This window comes from Mobula birostris, chromosome 10 (genome assembly GCF_030028105.1).
Source record: "Mobula birostris isolate sMobBir1 chromosome 10, sMobBir1.hap1, whole genome shotgun sequence".
In the NCBI taxonomy this organism is placed as follows: domain Eukaryota; kingdom Metazoa; phylum Chordata; class Chondrichthyes; order Myliobatiformes; family Myliobatidae; genus Mobula; species Mobula birostris.
In genome coordinates, this window is record NC_092379.1 from 63,967,750 (window position 1) to 63,986,642 (window position 18,893).

The 18,893-nt window shown below is 42.8% G+C and overlaps 1 protein-coding gene across 1 annotated transcript in view; it reads left to right on the forward strand.

Annotated features, from left to right (window-relative positions):
- LOC140204068 (connector enhancer of kinase suppressor of ras 2) overlaps positions 1-18,893 on the forward strand; it is an 807,212-nt gene that overhangs the window by 676,004 nt on the left and 112,315 nt on the right. Inside the window, 1 exon segment of the mRNA XM_072270362.1 lies at positions 4,797-4,831. Coding sequence (XP_072126463.1) covers positions 4,797-4,831 — 35 coding nt within the window.

Below are 18,893 nucleotides of genomic sequence, written 5' to 3' on the forward strand. Positions count from 1 at the left end.
TCTCAGTAAATGACGTGATACGATTGTGGTTTATCAGAGTCAGCACCATTCTAACCTTTAAGCCTGATACACCATGCTCAAATGGATGGTTAGTTGAGATAAGACTATACTGCAGAACAGATCCTCCATTCTCATAGCCACGAGAGAATGATGGCTCATTGGAATTGTCAATAACATGCCCAACTCTAGTTTCCTGAACAGACACTCAATCTGCAGCTCTGTCATGGCTTTAGATTACTAGGCTGACAAAGAAAACAATTCAACAGTGTGTTCAAAGCTTCTTTGAAAAGGTTTAACATCCCTATTGACTCCTCAGGCCCATGACCACTCAACGTGGAAAGGGATCATTTAGGAATTTTGAGGTTGTGTACTGGGAGTCCTGCATAAGCAGTGGAAAGGGGTGCACCCCTCACACACCATTCACTCACTCAGCAAGTGATCTACCACCTGCACCATCTGTGGAATAGTCTGCCAATGGCCTCATCTGTCTCCCACAATACTGGAGCGGATGAAAGTCATCCTTGATGCTGAGGGACACCTAGAAGAAGATCAGGGATTTATCTATATCATTCTCCAGCTGAATGAGTTTTGACAAAGCTCAATGGCATTTGTCTGACCTTGAATATTTTTTGTACATCTCTTTACAGTATGTACAATCTCAGTATTCACTTGAAAGCTAGTTATTGTCCACAAAGGGGTTAATCGATTTGAAATCAGTGGGTTATGACATCTTTAAAAATAGTGGGAAAAGGAACCCTGGCAATCTGATTTTCAGACCACTGCAAATGACAATCACAAATGTCATGCCTTGTAACTAAAGGTCCTTGTGTACTCTAGAGGTCACATGACCTTTATAAAAAATGTCATCCAATTGTAGTGAGGATTTAGCCAGCCAATGAAAATTGCAGCCTCTCTAGTTTTTCCACTTAGATGAAGGATGTGTGGTTATACATGTTTGTGTGCATTAGCTTTAATTATCTTGTTAGCTCAGAGCTTGCATAATTTGTGTCTGTGACCAGCGGCAGTTTAATTAGCCTTCCTCTTTCACTTTGTTAAGGACTTTTTTCAAGAGGCATTCCTTGATTGGATATGAAGTACTATAGATAAAAGTCATGGGGAGTTCGGAACACAGACGTTTCCCTGCCCAAGAAATAGGTTATCTAGATAGCTTCAATTTCTTCATAAAGAGTTCTGGAACTTGAGATACCGTAGGTAAAATTAATCAAGAAGTTAATACTTGCAGGAGCAGAAAAAGAGCATATCTACCTGGAATTACAAATGTGTAATTTCTTTCTTTTATTTCAGCATTATGCAATTAGAAATCTACTTTTCTCAGAGTGAAACATGACCATTGTTGCATTGTTCCACTTCACGTTGAAAACTGATTTATATGTTTATTTATTGGGGTACAGCGTGGGATAGGCCCTCCACCCCAGCTACCCCCAGTTTTACCAAAGCCTAATCATAGGACAATTTACAGTGACCAGTTTAACCAAAGCCTAATCATGGGACAATTTACAGTGACCAGTTTAACCAAACCCGAATCATGGGACAATTTACAGTGACCAGTTTAACCAAAGCCTAATCATGGGACAGTTTACAATGTCCAGTTTAACCAAAGCCTAATCATGGGACAATTTACAGTGACCAGTTTAATCAAAGCCTAATCATGGGACAATTTACAATGACCAGTTTAACCAAAGCCTAATCATGGGATAATTTACAATGACCAATTCACCTACCAACTGCTATGTGCCCAGACTGTGGGAGGGAACCAGAGCACCCAAAGGTAACCCAAACGGTTACAGGGAGAATGTATCAACTCTTCACAGGCAGCAGTAGGAATTGAACCCGAGTCACCTGTTGTGCCAACCACTATGTTACCCTGCCACCCTTCTGCCAAATGCCCTCTGGCATGAGTCATCCTTGCAACCTGACATAACTTCCCCCATCATCCCACATGGAGTGAATCACATTAGGCACTCACAGGATAAGATGCTCTTTTAGGACAGTGTTGGACTGGAATAAGTAAATTAATAACAACATAAGTAAACGATAACTTACTTGTAAATAAATAATTAAATTATTTACCTACATCCTTTCTATGCACACTTTGAAAGAGAGTACAAAACTATCCCTGTGCATCTGGTGACCCTGTGATCTCTGTCTCAGAGGCTGGCATCGGAAAATCTTTCAAGGGGGTGAACCCTCACAATGCATCAGGCCCTGACGATGTACCTGGTAAGACTCTGAAAACATGTGCCAACTAACTGGCAGGACTGTTCAAGGACACCTTCAATCTGTCACACTGTAGATGGACTTTTCCACCTGCTTCAAAAGAGCGACAGTCACACCAGTGCCCAAGAAGGGCAGGATGATCTGCCTCAATGGCTAGCACCCAGTAGCACTCACATTGAATGTGATGAAGCGCTTTGAGAGGTTGGTCGTGGATAGAATCAACTCCTGTCTCAGCAAGGACCTGGACCCACTACAGTTTGCCTAGCACCACAATAGGTCTACAGCAAATACAATTTTACTGGCTCTCCATTCAGCCTTCGATCACCTGGACAATAGTGATATCTACGTCAGCCTGCTGTTTATCGACTACAGTTCAGCGATCAACACAATATTGCCCTTAGTTATAATCACCATGCTCCAAAACCTGGGCCTCTGAATCTCCCCCTGCAACTGGATCCTTGACTTCCTCATCAGGAGAGCAGTCTGTGCAGATCAGAAATAACACCTCCTTGCAGACAATCAACACTGTCACACCTGAAGGATGTGTGCTTAGCCCACAGCTCTACTCTCTCCAATTCCATGACTGTGTGTCTAGGCACAGCTCAAACACTATCTATAATTTGTGTTGACACAAAATTATTGTTGGAAGAAGTTCAGATGGTGATGAGAAAATGTACAGGAGTGCGATAGATCAGCTGGCTGAGTGGTGTTGCACTCAATGTCAGTAAGCCCCAGGAATTGATAGTGGAGTTCAGGAAGGGGAGGTGATGGGAACACACGCTCACTGAGGGATTAGCAATGGAACAGGTGAGTAGTTTCAAGTTCATGGATGTCAACATTTTTGAAGACCTGGGCCCACCATATTGGTGCAATTACAAAGAAGGCACAACAGTGGCTTTATTTCATTAGGAGTTTGCGGAGACTTGTTACGTCACCAAAGACATTCACAAATTTCTATAGATGTACTGTGGAGAGCATCCTAACTGGTTGCATCAGCATCTGATGTAGAGGCTACTGTACAGGATTGAAAAAGGCTGCAAGAAGCTGTAAACTCAACCAGTGCCATCTATGGACATACCCACCCCCACCCTCGCATCCAGGATATCTTCGAAAGGTGGTACGTCAGAAAGGTGGCATACATCATTAAAGACCCCCATCTCCCAGGATATACCCTCTTCTCGTTGTTACCAACAGAAACCTGAAGATACACACTCAACATTTCAGGTGCTGCTTCTGCCCAACTACCATCATAATCTCTGAATTATAATTTCAGTATTTTCCTCAATTTTTGCACTACTTAGTTATTTTTGTATATATTCTTATCGTAATTTATAGATTTTTTATTATATATTGCAATGTACTGCTGCCACATTACAACAAATTTCACATTATATCCAGTGATATTAAACCTGATTCTGATTCTGATTCTAATTCTGCCCTCTGTGCTAAACAAAAATATAAACTCTGATAATCTCAGGCTTGATCTTCCCCTCCAGACCATAAACTCCTCTTCATTCAACACAAGGTTGTTGTTGTGACACCACTCAACCAGCTGATCTATTTGGCTCCCATATGCCTCCTCATCACCATCTAAAATTCTGCCCACCCCAAACAGACCCATCTCTACCACGTGTCAAACTTCCCACCCACTGATCCCGTGCAGATGTCTTACTTTCTCCCAATCTCCGCCAGAAATGGCAGCGTCTTCCCTTCTCTGAACCTCCTCCACAAATGACATAAATCACTTCTTCCAACCCTTTCCACATCTACTGCTGTCTTCCCTCACCTCCCAGTCTCTTCCACAAATGGAAACTGTCCTTTGTCTATTTCCTCCACAAATGTTGGTGTCTTCCTTTTCACCTTTCCTCACCACAAATCCTGCTCTTCCCTTTTCCCCAGCCTAAGTACAGACCCATTGGGTGTTGTTTCTATTGACCTCCCATTGCAAACTTGGAATTTTATGTCTGGGTGGCTCGATTCCAACCTAAGATACAGAGAAGTATATATCAAAGGCCAACAGTGAAAATGGCTCATGGCAACTCACTGCCACATGAGTGTTCTGAAATCTTCTGGGCAAAGTATTGTCAAGAAAGAGTGAACAGCCTCTCTTCGTAGAGGAAATGGAGAAATTACAATCAAGGAACCCAGTCAACTCATTGAATTGTGTGTACTAAAGAACACTTTTGAGCCCTGTTCACTCCTTCTATATCTCCCACAGCTTCTGCCATGTGTCTTCACCTGAAGGGCTCAGAGTCTAAAGCTTAAAATGTAGTCATGAGTTCTGAAACGCAGGTACCTCAAGCCCCCTGTCAGTGGAACAATGTCTGTGCGGAGAGCCAGCCTGCAGAAATGGCAGGCAGGTATTTATCAGGTTTCAGCTTGCATATCTTCTATAAGTATTGCTCATCCTTGCAGAACTTCATGACCTCATATTTCCCGTATGTCAGACCAGCCTCGGTGAATGTTTCATGGTGGGAAGTGGGGATTGTTCCATTTCTGGTAAAGGCTTTAACACTATTTTTTTTCTCTCTCTCTCTCTCCATCTTTTGTTGTTTCAGCGAGCAGGGGATTCTATTGTTGGGGAGACAGAAAGGTAAATCTTTCCCTTCTGCTATGTTTTTTAAATAGTGATTGATTGACTGAAATGCAACAGAACTGTTTTTCCATAAGCAGAGAGCGCACTTTAATGTAAAACTACTAACTAAAGTAAAAGCACACTGTTTTAATGTTTATGATTATAAATATTTTTGAGGTGGGGTGATATAACACTAGCGGCACAAATTACTCTGCAGGATCATTTTGAGTATTAATTCATGCACTCAGAATCTGAATGCATTATTAGTCTCTTGAGTTCTGCTGCCTTGGCTACCTGAGTCATTGCTACGCCCTGGTCACGGGAGGTTTACAGAGCCTGTTAAAGCTAGATCCCCTCACTATGGAAGGAAAGATTTGCAGCGCAGGGTCACCACCCCCATTGGACAGTGCTGCATCAGGCAAAAGCAGTGTCACACTCAAATTGTTCCCCCATACGTTTGCAGCCATTGGTACTGAATGCCTTGTGAAGAGTTGTCAGAATGGGGAGCCAGAGGGGAACAATACGTAGTGCCTCCTAAACAAAAGCACAAAATGTTCAGGAAAGGAAACATGTCTGTTGAATTTTGCATTGTTACAAACCTTCAGTACAGTTCAGAATGACAGAAAACCCATACACACTGATGCAAAAAATAATTTATATTTACGCACAGATATTATTGTAGTTTTCTTATCAGAACATGACATAAAGGTCTCCGATATTTTCCTTTTCATCTCATAACTCTGTGATTCTGAGTTACACTTAAAAATCTTGAAATCCTATTGATGTATGTGATGAGTCTTCACAAGCTTCAAACAGTATGTGATCTCTAATTAGGAATGTCCAGTGTAATTTAGAGGCTTTTCAGGGTGGAAAGCAGTCAGAAAAAAATTAATTAGAATCAAATATGACAGTCATATTTCCCACTTGCTGAAAGGTTTGGTGACTTCGAGTTTATCCACTTTCCCTCCACGTTTACATGAATTCAAATTGCAATTCACGATCATTTAAAATCTCAGTGCAAGGTTTAACTATTCCCATTCTTGTGTCAGAGCGTAGTCTTACACAGTGCTTACCTGTAGCCAGAGCTGAGTGTCAGTCCGTCATCTCAGATCATTAATCATGGGAACACCATGAACTGAGCCATGAACTGCTTCCATCTTGTGTGAGCACAAAATTTCACAAAATAGCTCTATAAACCCAGCAGTTAATCTGTAGGTAAATCATAGCAGAACAGAGGAAGTACAGCACAAGAGAAGACACTCAGACCATTTGGCATCTGTAGCTATTTGATGTGCCTCATGTCCCCACATTCCTGTAACTTTTTCTCCTTTGACTGCTTATCCAATTACCATTTGAAATCTGCCATTGAATCACCCAACTTTGAACATATTCCACACTGCAGTCTAAATCTTGACCCACTCTGTGTAAAATATTGCTTCTCTTTGACTGGTTCATATGCACCTTAAATCTATGCTGAAAAATGCTGGCCACACTCAGTAGGTTAAAGAGCATATGTGGAAAGGGAAAAAAATATTTCCACAGATGCTGTGTGACAGGGATGTTTCCAGCATTTTCTGTTTTCACTTTAGACTTTCATTTGATCTACACATTCCTGATTCTTATTAAATCACCTGTGGGTCATCTGTTTTCTAAGTGAGAAAACCCTAATTTTCCTGGCCTATGCACCAAAGTCTTCTTTCCACGAATCATTTTAATAAATCTCTTCTGTACCTTGTTAAAAGGCTTCATCTACTTCCAATTTCCAGTACTGAGAAGTAATTGCTGCTTGCTTTGAACCTGTGCTTTATAATGATTTAACATAGTTCCCTGTCTTTTGTAAACTTTATAAATAAGCACAAGCATTTTATTCAGTCACATATAGAACATAGAACACAATATAGTACAGCACAGGAACAGGCCACTCAGCAGAAAATGTTGTACCTAATTAATTAAATTAGTAATCATATTGCCAACTAAACCAATCTCTTCTGTCTACACAATGTCCATATCCCTCTCTTTCCCTCACATTCATGTGTCCTCCTAATCATCTACTAAGAGTCTCCAACGTTTCTGCCTCCACCACCCCAGGCAGCACATACCAGACATCCACCGCTCTCTGTGGAAAAAAAACTTGCCCCTCACATCTCCCTTAAACTTTCCCCCTCTCACCATAAACGCATGCCCTCTGGTATTGCACGTTTTTACCCTGGAAAAAAGATGCTGTCTGTCTACGCTTCTCATAATCTCATTAACCTCGATCAGATCTCCCCTCAGTTTCTGCTATCTCCAACCTCATAAGTTTCCCCAATTTCTCATTAGAGTGCATGCCCTGTGATCCAGGCAACATCCTGCTAAACCTCTTCTGCACCCTCTCCAAAGCCTCGACATCCTTCCTATAGTGGGGCAACCAGAAATGTTCACAATACTCCAGATGCAGCCTAAATAGAGTTTTATAAAGCTGCAACATAACTTCCTGACTTTTGAACTCAATGCCTCGATGAATAAATGCAAACATGTCATATGCTTTACCAAATACCACGGAACAGGGGTTCCCAACTCTGTTTATGGCATGGACCAATACCATTAATCAAGGGATCTGTAGACCCCAGGTTGGGAACCCCCGCTGTAGAATATGCGGACTGCTCATGCACCCTACTCATGGACTGTTTGTCCCACTCCCATCAGGGAGGAGGCTACGTAGCATCCACGTCAGGACCACCACAATCAAAAACAGTTACTCTCCCCAAGCAGTAAGTCTGATCCACACCTCCACCCACTAACTCACCTCTCCAAACATCCAACCATCACTAATTTATCTTCTCCTGTCAGAGTCACCTTATGTACAGACCCTCCTGTGCCTAACGTCACTTTATGGACATACAGTACAATCAATCTATGTATAGAGGTTATTTTATGTACTTATATTTGTTGTGTTTTATATTATCGTGTTTTCTTTGTGCCGCATCAGATCCCGAGTAACAATTACTTGGTTCTGGTTCACGCTTGTGTACAGGAATGACATTAAATGATTTTGATGATTGAATAATCTTGATTGCAGTTTCTAAGATATGTGCATAAACAACAATGATTCACATTTTTTAGGGTTAAATTTCACCTACAATGAGTCCACCCATAAACCGGTCTGTTTGTGTACTCTTGGTTTATGAAGAAGTCAGTCATAAATTGGAGTTTGATCTCCTAAAGCAGATATACATCACTCACATATTTCACCTCAGTGGCTGAGGTTGGAATAACTTCAGTTCAAGAGTAAAGATGATAAGAATTTGAACAGTATCCCTGTTCCTGCTCGATTGAGTGAATAATACACTCAATGATTCAGAAACAACTTCAGATTTCAGAACTGATGAACACTACCTCATTATTCCTTTTTTTGTACTATTTATCTATTTTATCAATTTTATATCTTTTCACTGTACTGCTGCTGCAGAACAACAAAATTCACGCCATTTAAAACAATGGTAATAAACCTGATTCTGATTTAGAACCCCTTCAGCCTGTAGACTAGCTCTACCCTAGCAGGAGGCCTGTTGAATCTAAGGTGTGGTATTTGCAGCAAGGAAGATTGAGAAGACGGTTGAAGTGATAACAGAACCTTGTTTGACTTTGGTCTGCATTGAGATCGGTTCAGCAATTGACTCATTGGTTGATATCAACCTATATGTCACAGGCATGGGCTGGAGATGAAATTCCATGAGGTAAGCCACATTTGAGAAAACCAAAGGTCCCAATGAGAAATCACAGAGAGGTGACAAAATTGTCAACTGCCTCTATTGTCCCAGCACATCTGAGGAAAAGACTGAAGATCAAGACTTTGGGCAATAGCCAATTAGAGATTGGAAATGTGAGAAGACGTAGCTCACTCAGGTTCACCAATTGAGTAGGAAAGGTATCAACTCACGGCAGATTGGTGTTTTCAGCAGTGGCCAATCAGAGTTTGGTATTGATTGGTAAGAACAAATTAAAATAAGGCAGGAACAAGCAGAGTGGCCAATATCAGAGCAGCCATAGTGTGAGTGGATAGTTATGGTGGGGATTTTGAGGATTTAGCTCTTCAAGGCTTGAGTGAGAGAAAGCGAAAAGCTATAGGTAAATTTTTATTCCACAGTTTATTTATTGTTTCTCCTTCTATATGTTTGCCCAGTTAGAACAGTAAGGATGCTAGGCAAGATAGTTAAATGCTTCACTTGCAGGATGTGTGAAGGCAGGGAGGCCTCCATAGTCCCTGATGACTACACCTGCGAGAAGTGTGTCCAGCTGCAGCTTCTAACAATCCATGTTAAGGAGTTGGAGCTGGAACAGGATGAACTCCAGATCAGGCAAGAGTCTGAGGAGGTGATAGGTGGGACATGTAGAGAGATAGATACACCCAAGGTGCAGGACACAGGAAACTGGGTGAGAGTCAGTGCAGGACACCCATGTGGCTAGCCCCTTCAGGTATACTGTTGTGGGTGGGATGACCTAGCAGTGGAAAGTTACAGCAGTCAGGTCTCTGGCACTAGGTCTGTCTCTGTGACCCAGAAGGGAATGGGGGAAAACAGGCAAGCAGTGGTAATAGGAGATTCATTAGTTATGGGAACAGAAAGGAGGTTCTGTGGATGAGAACGAGATTCCCAGATGGTATGTTGGTTCCCAGGTGCCAGGGTCCAGGACATCTCAAATCGATTCCTCAGCATTCTTAAGTGGGAGGGTGAGCAGCCAGAGGTCGTGGTCCATGTAGGTACTAATGACGTAGATAGGAAGAGCGACAAAGTTCTGCAAAGTGAGTTCAGGGAGTTAGGCGCTAAGTTAAAGGGTTGGATCTCCAGGGTTTTGATCTCAGGATTGCTACCCATGCCACGTGATAGTGAGGCCAAAAATAGGAAGATTATAGAGTTTGACACATGGCTAAGGAGTTGGTGTAGGAGGGAGGATGTCAGATTTTAGGATCTTTGGCTCTCTTCCAGGGAAAGTGGGACCTGTACAAACGAGATGGTTTGCAACTGGACTGGAAGGGGACTAATATCCTAGTGGGAAGATTTGCTAGTACTGCACAGGGTGGGGTGGGGTTTAAACTAGAGTTCCGGGGGGGGGGGGGCGGGGTGGAAACCAGAATGCCAGAACAGACAGTGGAGAATTTGTGGAGACAGATGTTATTAAGACCTCAGACATAGTTAGGGATCAAAAGGTTGAGCATGGTACGACTAATGTCCTGAGCAGCATATACTTCAATGCAAAAAGCATCGTCGGAAAGGCAGGTGAGCTCAGGGCATGGATCAGCACCTGCATTATGATACTGTAGCCATTAGTGAGACTTGGTTGCAGGAGGGGCAGGAATGGCAGCTCAATATTATGATGTTCTGTTGTTTTAGCTGCGACCGAGTGGGAGGGATTAAAAGTAGAAGAGTGGTGTTATTAGTCAGCGAAAATGTCATGGCAGTGCTCAGTCAGGACAGACTGGAGAACTTGTCTAGTGAGGCGTTATGGATGGAACTGATTAATAAGAAAAGTATTACCAGGTTAATGGTCTGTGGGATTTAGAGGAACAAGTTTGTAGAGAGATTGCAGACTGTTGCAAGAAGCATGAGGTGGTTACAGTAAATGATTTTAACTTTCCACATATTGACTGGGACTCCCATACAGTAAAAGGTCTAGATGGGGTAGAGTTTGTCAAATGTGTTCAGCAACATTTCCTTAATCAGTACATAGAATTCTCTATGAGAGTGTGTGATACTTGATCTGCTGTTAGGGAATGAGGCAGGTGACAGAGTTTGCGTAGTGTTCCACTTTGCATCTAAAGATCATAATGCCATTGGTCTCAAAGTAAATATGGAAAAAGACAGGTCTGGTCCATGGACTGAGATTGTAAATTGGAGAAAGGCCAATTCTAATGGTATCAGAAAAGATCTGGCAAGTGTGGCAACACACATCAAAGTTGCTGGTGAACACAGCAGGCCGGGCAGCATCTCTAGGAAGAGGTACAGTCGACGTTTCAGGCCGAGACCCTTCCTCAGGACTTACTGAAGGAAGAGTTAGTAAGAGATTTGAAAGTTGGAGGAGGAAGGGGAGATCCAAAAAGATAGGAGAAGACAGGAGGGGGAGGGATGGAGCCAAGAGCTGGACAGGTGATTGGCAAAGGGGATATGAGAGGATCATGGGACAGGAGGTCCGGGGAGAAAGACAAGGGAGGGGGGAGAACCCAGAGGATGGGCAAGGGGTATAGTCAGAGGGACAGAGGGAGAAAAAGGAGAGAGAGAGAAAGAATGTGTGTATAAAAATAAATAACAGATGGGGTACGAGGGGGAGGTGGGGCATTAGCGGAAGTTAGAGAAGTCAATGTTCATGCCATCAGGTTGGAGGCTACCCAGACGGAATATAAGGTGTTGTTCCTCCAACCTGAGTGTGGCTTCACCTTTACAGTAGAGGGGGCCGTGGATAGACATGTCAGAATGGGAATGGGATGTGGAATTAAAATGTGTGGCCACTGGAAGATCCTGCTTTCTCTGGCGGACAGAGCGTAGGTGTTCAGCAAAGCGGTCTCCCAGTCTGCGTTGGGTCTCGCCAATATATAGAAGGCCACATCGGGAGCACCAGATGCAGTATATTACCCCAGCCGACTCACAGGTGAAGTGTTGCCTCACCTGGAAGGACTGTTTGGGGCCCTGAATGGTGGTAAGGGGGGAAGTGTAAGGGCATATATAGCACTTGTTCCGCTTACAAGGATAAGTGCCAGGAGGGAGATCAGTAGGGAGGGATGGGGGGGGGGCGAATGGACAAGGGAGTCACGTAGGGAGCGATCCCTGCGGAAAGCGGGGGCGGGGAGGGAAAGATGTGCTTAGTGGTGGGATCCCGTTGGAGGTGGCAGAAGTTACAGAGAATAATATGTTGGACCCGGAGGCTGGTGGGGTGGTAGGAGAGGACCAGGGGAACCCTATTCCTAGTTGGGTGGCAGGAGGATGGAGGGAGAGCAGATGTGCGTGAAATGGGGGAGATGCGTTTGAGAGCAGAGTTGATAGTGGAGGAAGGGAAGTCCCTTTCTTTAAAAAAGGAAGACATCTCCCTCGTCCTGGAATGAAAAGCCTCATCCTGAGAGCAGATGCGGCGGAGACGGAGGAATTGCGAGAAGGGGATGGCATTTTTGCAAGAGACAGGGTGAGAAGAGGAATAGTCCAGATAGCTGTGAGTGTCAGTAGGCTTATAGTAGACATCAGTGGATAAGCTGTCTCCAGAGACAGAGACAGAAATATCTAGAAAGGGGAGGGAGGTGTCGGATATGGACCAGGTAAACTTGAGGGCAGGGTGAAAGTTGGAGTCAAAGTTAATAAAGTCAACGAGTTCTGCATGCGTGCAGGAAGCAGCGCCAATGCAGTTGTCGATGTAGCGAAGGAAAAGTGGGGGACAGATACCAGAATAGGCAGGGAACATAGATTGTTCCACAAAGCCAACAAAAAGGCAGGCATAGCTAGGACCCACACGGGTGCCCATAGCTACACCTTTAGTTTGGAGGAAGTGGGAGGAGCCAAAGGAGAAATTATTAAGAGTAAGGACTAATTCCGCTAGATGGAGCAGAGTGGTGGTAGAGGGGAACTGATTAGGTCTGGAATCCAAAAAGAGGCGTAGAGCTTTGAGACCTTCCTGATGGGGGATGGAAGTATATAAGGACTGGACATCCATGGTGAAAATAAAGCGGTGGGGGCTAAGGAACTTAAAATCATCGAAAGGTTTAAGAGCGTGAGAAGTGTCACGAACATAGGTAGGAAGGGATTGAACAGGGGGGGATAAAACCATGTCGAGGTATGCAGAAACGAGTTTGGTGGGGCAGGAGCAAGCTGAGCCAATAGGTCTGCCAGGACAGGCAGGTTTGTGGATCTTGGGTAGGAGGTAGAAACGGGAAGTGCAGGGTGTGGGAACTATAAGGTTGGTCGCAGTGGATGGGAGATCCCCTGAGCGGATAAAGTCGGTGCGATGGGAGATCCCCTGGATTGGGACAGGCTGCTTTCTGGCAAAAGGTGCACTTGGTAAGTGGAAAGCCTTCAGAAATGAAATTTTGAGAGTACAAAGCTTGTATTTGCCTGTCAGAATATAAGCTAAAGATTACAGGTTTAGGGGACCTTGGTTTTCAAGAGATATCGAGGTCATTGTTAAGAGAAAAAATCTGTATATCTGGTATAAGCAGGTAGGAACAAATGAGATACTTATGGAGTATAAGAAATGCAAGAGAACACTTAAAGAAATCAGGAAGGCTAAAAGAAGGCATCGTGTTGCCCTAGGAGACAAAGTGAAGCAGAATGCTAAGGGATCCTAAAGACATGTTAAGAGCAAATGGATTGCATGGTACAAAATTAGTAGTCCTGAAGATCAGATGGTAATCCATGCATGGAGCCAAAAGAGATGGGGGAGAAGTTAAATGAATTTTTTTGCAGCTGTATTTACTCAGGAGATGGACACAGAGTCTATAGAAGTGAGACAAAGTGGCATCAACTTCATGAACCCTGTACAGATTACAGAGGAGGAGGTGTTTGCTGTCTTGGGGTAAATTAGGGTGGTTAAATCCCCAGGCATGAGAAGGTGTTCCCTCAGACCCTGTGGCAGGCAACAGCAGAAATTGCCGGGGCCCTAGCAGAGAGATTTAAATCATCCTTAGCAACAGGTGAGATACCAGAGGGCTGGAGGATAGCCAATGTTGTTCTGCTTTTTTAAGAAAGGCTCTATATAGTAAACCAGGAAATTATATGCCAATGAGCCTGACATCAGTAGTGAGAAAGTTATTAGAAGGTGTTCTAAGGGACCGAATATATGAGTATTTGGATAGACAGGGACTGATTAGGGATAATCAGCATGGCTTTATGTGTGGTAGGTCGTGTCTAGCCAATCTTACAAAGTTTTTTGAGGAAGTTACCAGGAAAGTTGATGAAGACAGTGGATTTTGTCTGCATGGACTTTAGAATGGCAGTTAACAAGGTCCCACATGGGAGGTTGGTCAAGAAGATTCAGTCGCTCGGCATTCAAGACGAGGAGGCAGTAAATTGGATTAGACATTGGCTTTGTGGGAGAAGCGAGAGAGTGGTAGTAGATGATTGCCTCTCTGCCTGGAGGCCTGTGACTACTGGAGTGCCGCAGAGATTGGAACTTGGTCCAGTGTTGTTTGTCATCTATATCAACAATGTGGATGATAATACAGTAAACTGGATCAGCAAATTTTCAAATAACACCACGATTCGAGGCATAGTCAACAGTGAATAAAACTATCACAACTTCCAGCAGGATCTGGACCAGCTGGAAAAGTGGGCTGAAAAATTACAGATGGAGTTTAATGCAGACAAGTGCAAGGTATTGCACTTTGGTAGGACTGATCAGGATAGGTCTTAAACAGTGAACGATAGGGCACTGAGAAGTGCTGCAAAACAAAGGCACCTGGGAATACAGGCCCATAATTCTTTGAAAGTGACTTCTTAGGTAGACAGGGTCATAGAGAAAGCTTTTGGCACATTGGTATTCATAAATCAAAGTACTGAATACAGGAGATGGGGTGTTATGTTGAAGTTGTATAAGATGTTGATGAGGCCTAATTTGGAATATTGTATGGTCACCTGCCTACAGGAAAGATGTAAATAAGATTGATAGAGTACAGAGAAAATTAACAAGAATGTTGTGAGGACTGGAAGACCTGAGTTATATGGAATGATTGAATAGGATAGGACTTTATTCCTTGGAATGTAGAAGATTGAGGGGAGATTCGATAGTGGTATGCAAATTATGAAGGGTATAGATAGAGTAAACGCAAGCAGGCTTTTTCCACTGAGGTTGGGTGGGACTACAACTAGAGGTCATGGGTTAAGGATGAAATGTGAAAAGTTTAAAGGGAATGTAAGGAAGAACTTCATCACTCAGAGGGTCAGAAGGAATGAGCAGCCAGCACAAGTGGTGCATGTGAGCTCAATTTCAATGTTGAAGGAAAGTTTGGATAGATGCATGAATGGTAGGGGTATAGAGGGTTATGGCAGGTCGATGGGAACGAGCAGTTTAAATGGTTTGGTATAGACTAGAGGGGCTGAAGGGCCTGTTTCTCTGCTGTACTTTCCTATGACTCAATGACTTTTAACACAGCACACAATTTATGGTCAGCCAGGCAGCAGTGATCCTCCAGGCAGCAGTGATACCCATTATCCTATACCTTTTGAAATCTAAACTGCTCACAGCAGGCATCCAAAGCACTTAAGAGGCACCACCAACATTGTATCAGCAAAATTCTCCAAGCACACTGCCAAGATAAGCAAACTAATTTCAGGCTTCTCTCTGACCCCAATATTCCCAGCTTTGAGGCTCTAATTACACTAAGTCAGTGACATTAGATAGGCCATGCCATTCTTAGACCCAACAACTACTCCTTGGTCTGTCATGGCATGAGACCGCAAGAAGACAGTGAAATTGCTGAAAGAAGTTCCCAACATGTATGGAAAAAGAGAAACATCTTCAACTGTACCCTAACACATCACTGCTCAAAATGGAGAAAGTATATTTGGGATGACACAGAGAATCTCTAATCTCTTTGATAAGAAAACACCCGTAGGTCAAGTGAAAATGGCAGAAGGAGCGAGGCACGTGCATCCATCTGCTACATCAGGCATCTCTGCCCACTTTTGACTGAGTCTGCAGGCCCTACACTGGCCTCTCTGGGTAGCCACTTGTGATTGACCTGGAAGATGAATTCTGTTCCTCTCACACAAAAGATTGCCCAACCCTGCTAAACATTTCCAGCATTTTCTGAGCCCACAGAACTTAGATGAAAGCAGATCATCCTACAACTTGAGGGTCTGCCTGAGAAGAAAATCTCATACTATTTTTCTCATTGGTTATGTAATTTAAAGTTGTGTGTTATCTGCAAATCTCAAAATTTGTTCGATACCCACAAGCTCACATCATTAATGCATATCAAGGAAGGCAGTGTTCTAAAATCAACACTATGAGTTTTCTTCCAGTCAGCTCAGTATCATCCACCACAAATTTATATTTTCTATTCTTTGGTAATGTTATCTCTGCCACTTTTAACCTTGATCAAGATCTAATATGAGATATTTTGCTAAGCAGCTTTTTAAATCCCAATGTCCACAAGATCATCTTCATTGCCCCTATTTGTCTTCTCTGTTACCTAATCAAAGGTCTTAAAAAGTCAGTCCAGAAAACTTTCCTCATTTAAAAATATCTGTCTGGTTCTTTGTTATTGGTTCAAATTTGTCTGAGTGGAAGTGAATTATCTGTTGTTTCTGAAATGGGTTACAGTCCTAGGGTGCCAATTCTGTATCCTAAGGAAGTTTAGAAGGTTCTAGCCAGTATCTTTACAATTTCAACCTTTACGTTGTTCTGTCCGTATCTCAAGATGCACCTGGTTCAGACCAATTTCTGTCTGTGACCTCTCAAGGAAATACTTCTCTGGTAGCACTTACAATTAACATTTTGCTACAGAAATCATATACTGTAAAGGAGAGTCATTAAGTCCAGTGGAAGGACTGTTCAATTCTGCTATTGTCATTTTTTTTAACCATGAAGTGAGGTTCATGATTTTGAGCAATGATTTTTGTTTTAAATATCCACCTAAACCACCAGACAGGATGTAGGACTTCTGTTCAGAACAAGAGCTGATAACTCTGAAATGCAGTATTCCTTCAGTACAATATTCAGCTATCAATGGATCTTAGGTATTCAAACTTTTGATTAGGAGATGAAAAAGCTGTTAACTCAGCTAACGTAAGTAGTCCTTCAGAATCGTACAGTGAGGTGGCATAGTAGCATAGTAGTTAGCACAATTCTTTTTCAGAACCAGAGACCCAGGCTTAATTCCCACCACTGTCTGTAAGGAGTTTATACGTTCTCCCCATAACCGCGTGGGTTTCCTCCATGTGCTCCGGTTTCCTCCCTCAGTCCAATGATGTACCCATTGGTAGGTTAATTGGTGACTGTAGGTTGTCCCATGATTAGGCTAGGGTTAAATTGGGGGATTGCTGGGTGGCATGTTTCAAAGGGTTGGAAGAGCCTATTCAGCACTATATCTCAATTAATCAATCAATAAATAAATAAATAAATGTTGTGATGCGTACACTTGTGCTTCATCACCATTTGATTATATGCCATCAGAGCACAGAGGTCAAGGGCATCTGCTCTAGATAAGGTGGTAAGCCATTAAAAGCGCAGAGACAGAGTATCACTTCCCTCACCATTTTGAAAAATAGAGGAGACCTGGGATTTGGAAGTTGCTTTATGAAGGAAGACTGAGCAGAATGAACTTGTACTTAGGAATGTTGAAGATTAAGACTTAGTTTCATTGAAACATTCAAGCTTCTGGGAGACTTTGGCGGGAAAGATGCTGTGATGATGTTTCCTCAGGTGGTAGAACCAGGAACCAGGAGATACTGAGGAAGGAATCAGCCCTATATGACTGAGGCAAGAAAAGACCATGTACTTGTTGTGAATCTGTGAAATTTTCTTCTGCAAAGAGTTGTTGAACATATTCAAGGCTAGGTTAACATTTTGAACCGTAGAGAAATTAAGGGTTAGGGAGCTCAGGTTGAAGCCAAAAATCAGATTAGACATAATCCCACTGGTGATCAAGACAGCTCTAGTGGCTGTATGATGTCCTTCTGCTTCTGCTTCCTATGTTCTTGTTCCAAACTCTCCAATCAGTTCTTCCCTCTGCTATAAAATGGAAAAGTTGTTGCTTTGCTTAAACTCACAGAGTGGTATAGCTTAGAAGAGGCCTTCCAGTCCATTAGACCTATGCCAACTATTTTCCTAATCCCAACTGCCTACATTAGCCCTGTCCTTCTATGCTCCATCTATTCAAGTGTCAGCCTAAATCTCTCTGAAATGTAGTGAATTTACACTGTCAACAGCGTTTCAGATGACGACCATTCTCTCTGTAAAATCCCCGCAGATCTCCTTCAAAACACCTTCCATCCACCTTAAGTGTTTATTTACTTATTTTTGACAGTTACATTTTGGGGAATAGCTTGTTTCTGCTTTTCTTTATCTACCTCTGTCAGTTCTCAGCCTTTGCTCCAGGAAAAAGAAGCCCAGCCATCCCATGCAATGTTTTCACAGGTGATTTATCAGTCTCAGAGGTAATAGAGCATGGAAGCAGACTCTGGAGCCCAACTTGTCCTTGCCAACCACAATGCCCATCTAAGCTAATCCCAGCTGTCCACATTTGGCCCATCTCCCTCTAAAAGTTTTCCTTTCTATGTGCCTGTCCAAATGCATTTTAACTGTTGTTATCATATTGCATCAAGCACTTTTCTGGCAGCTCGTTCCACCTACTGACCTCACTTGTGTGAAAAAGACTCTCCTAAGGTCCTTCTCAAACCTTTCCCCTCTCACCTTAAACCTATACCCTTTAGTTTTTTACATTTCCATCTTCTGGGTAAAAGACTGTATGCATCCATCCTATCTCTGCCCGTCATGATTTTATACAGCTCAATCTCCTGTAGCCCAATGAATAAAGTCTTCACCTTCCCAGTGTCCCCCTATAATTCAGCACCTCCAGTCCTGCAACATTCTCATAAATCTTCTTTGCAGTCTTTTCAGCTCATCTTTCCCATAACAGGCTAACCAAAAATTGCACACAATACTCCAATAGTCCTTGTGCTCCTAAGTTCTCTATCATTTAAAATAACCTTGCCATTCTGATTTGATTCCAAGTGCCACTGATCTGGTTAGCACTGCTTTGACCTAACCATGGAAAGCTTGGGGTCATCCAATTGAAGTTTCCACCTGCTACTCTTATATATTGGTTTCTAGTTAGACAAAGCTTCAATTTTAAAGTTTTTATTCTTGCTTTTAAACCTCTCCCATCATCTCTTATGCTTCCTACCTCTGGAAATTGCTCTAGTCCTATTATCCAAGAATTCTGCACTCTTCTAATTCAAGTTCATCCCCAAATTTGATTGCCCAGCCATGGATTGCCACACAAGTCCAAAGGTCTGCAGCTCCATCCTAAACCTTTCTGCTTCTCGACCTCTCTTTTTTCGATAAGATGTTCCTTAAAACATACCTGGCTGTATATTTGTTGATTTCTTGTATTGTAGTCTGG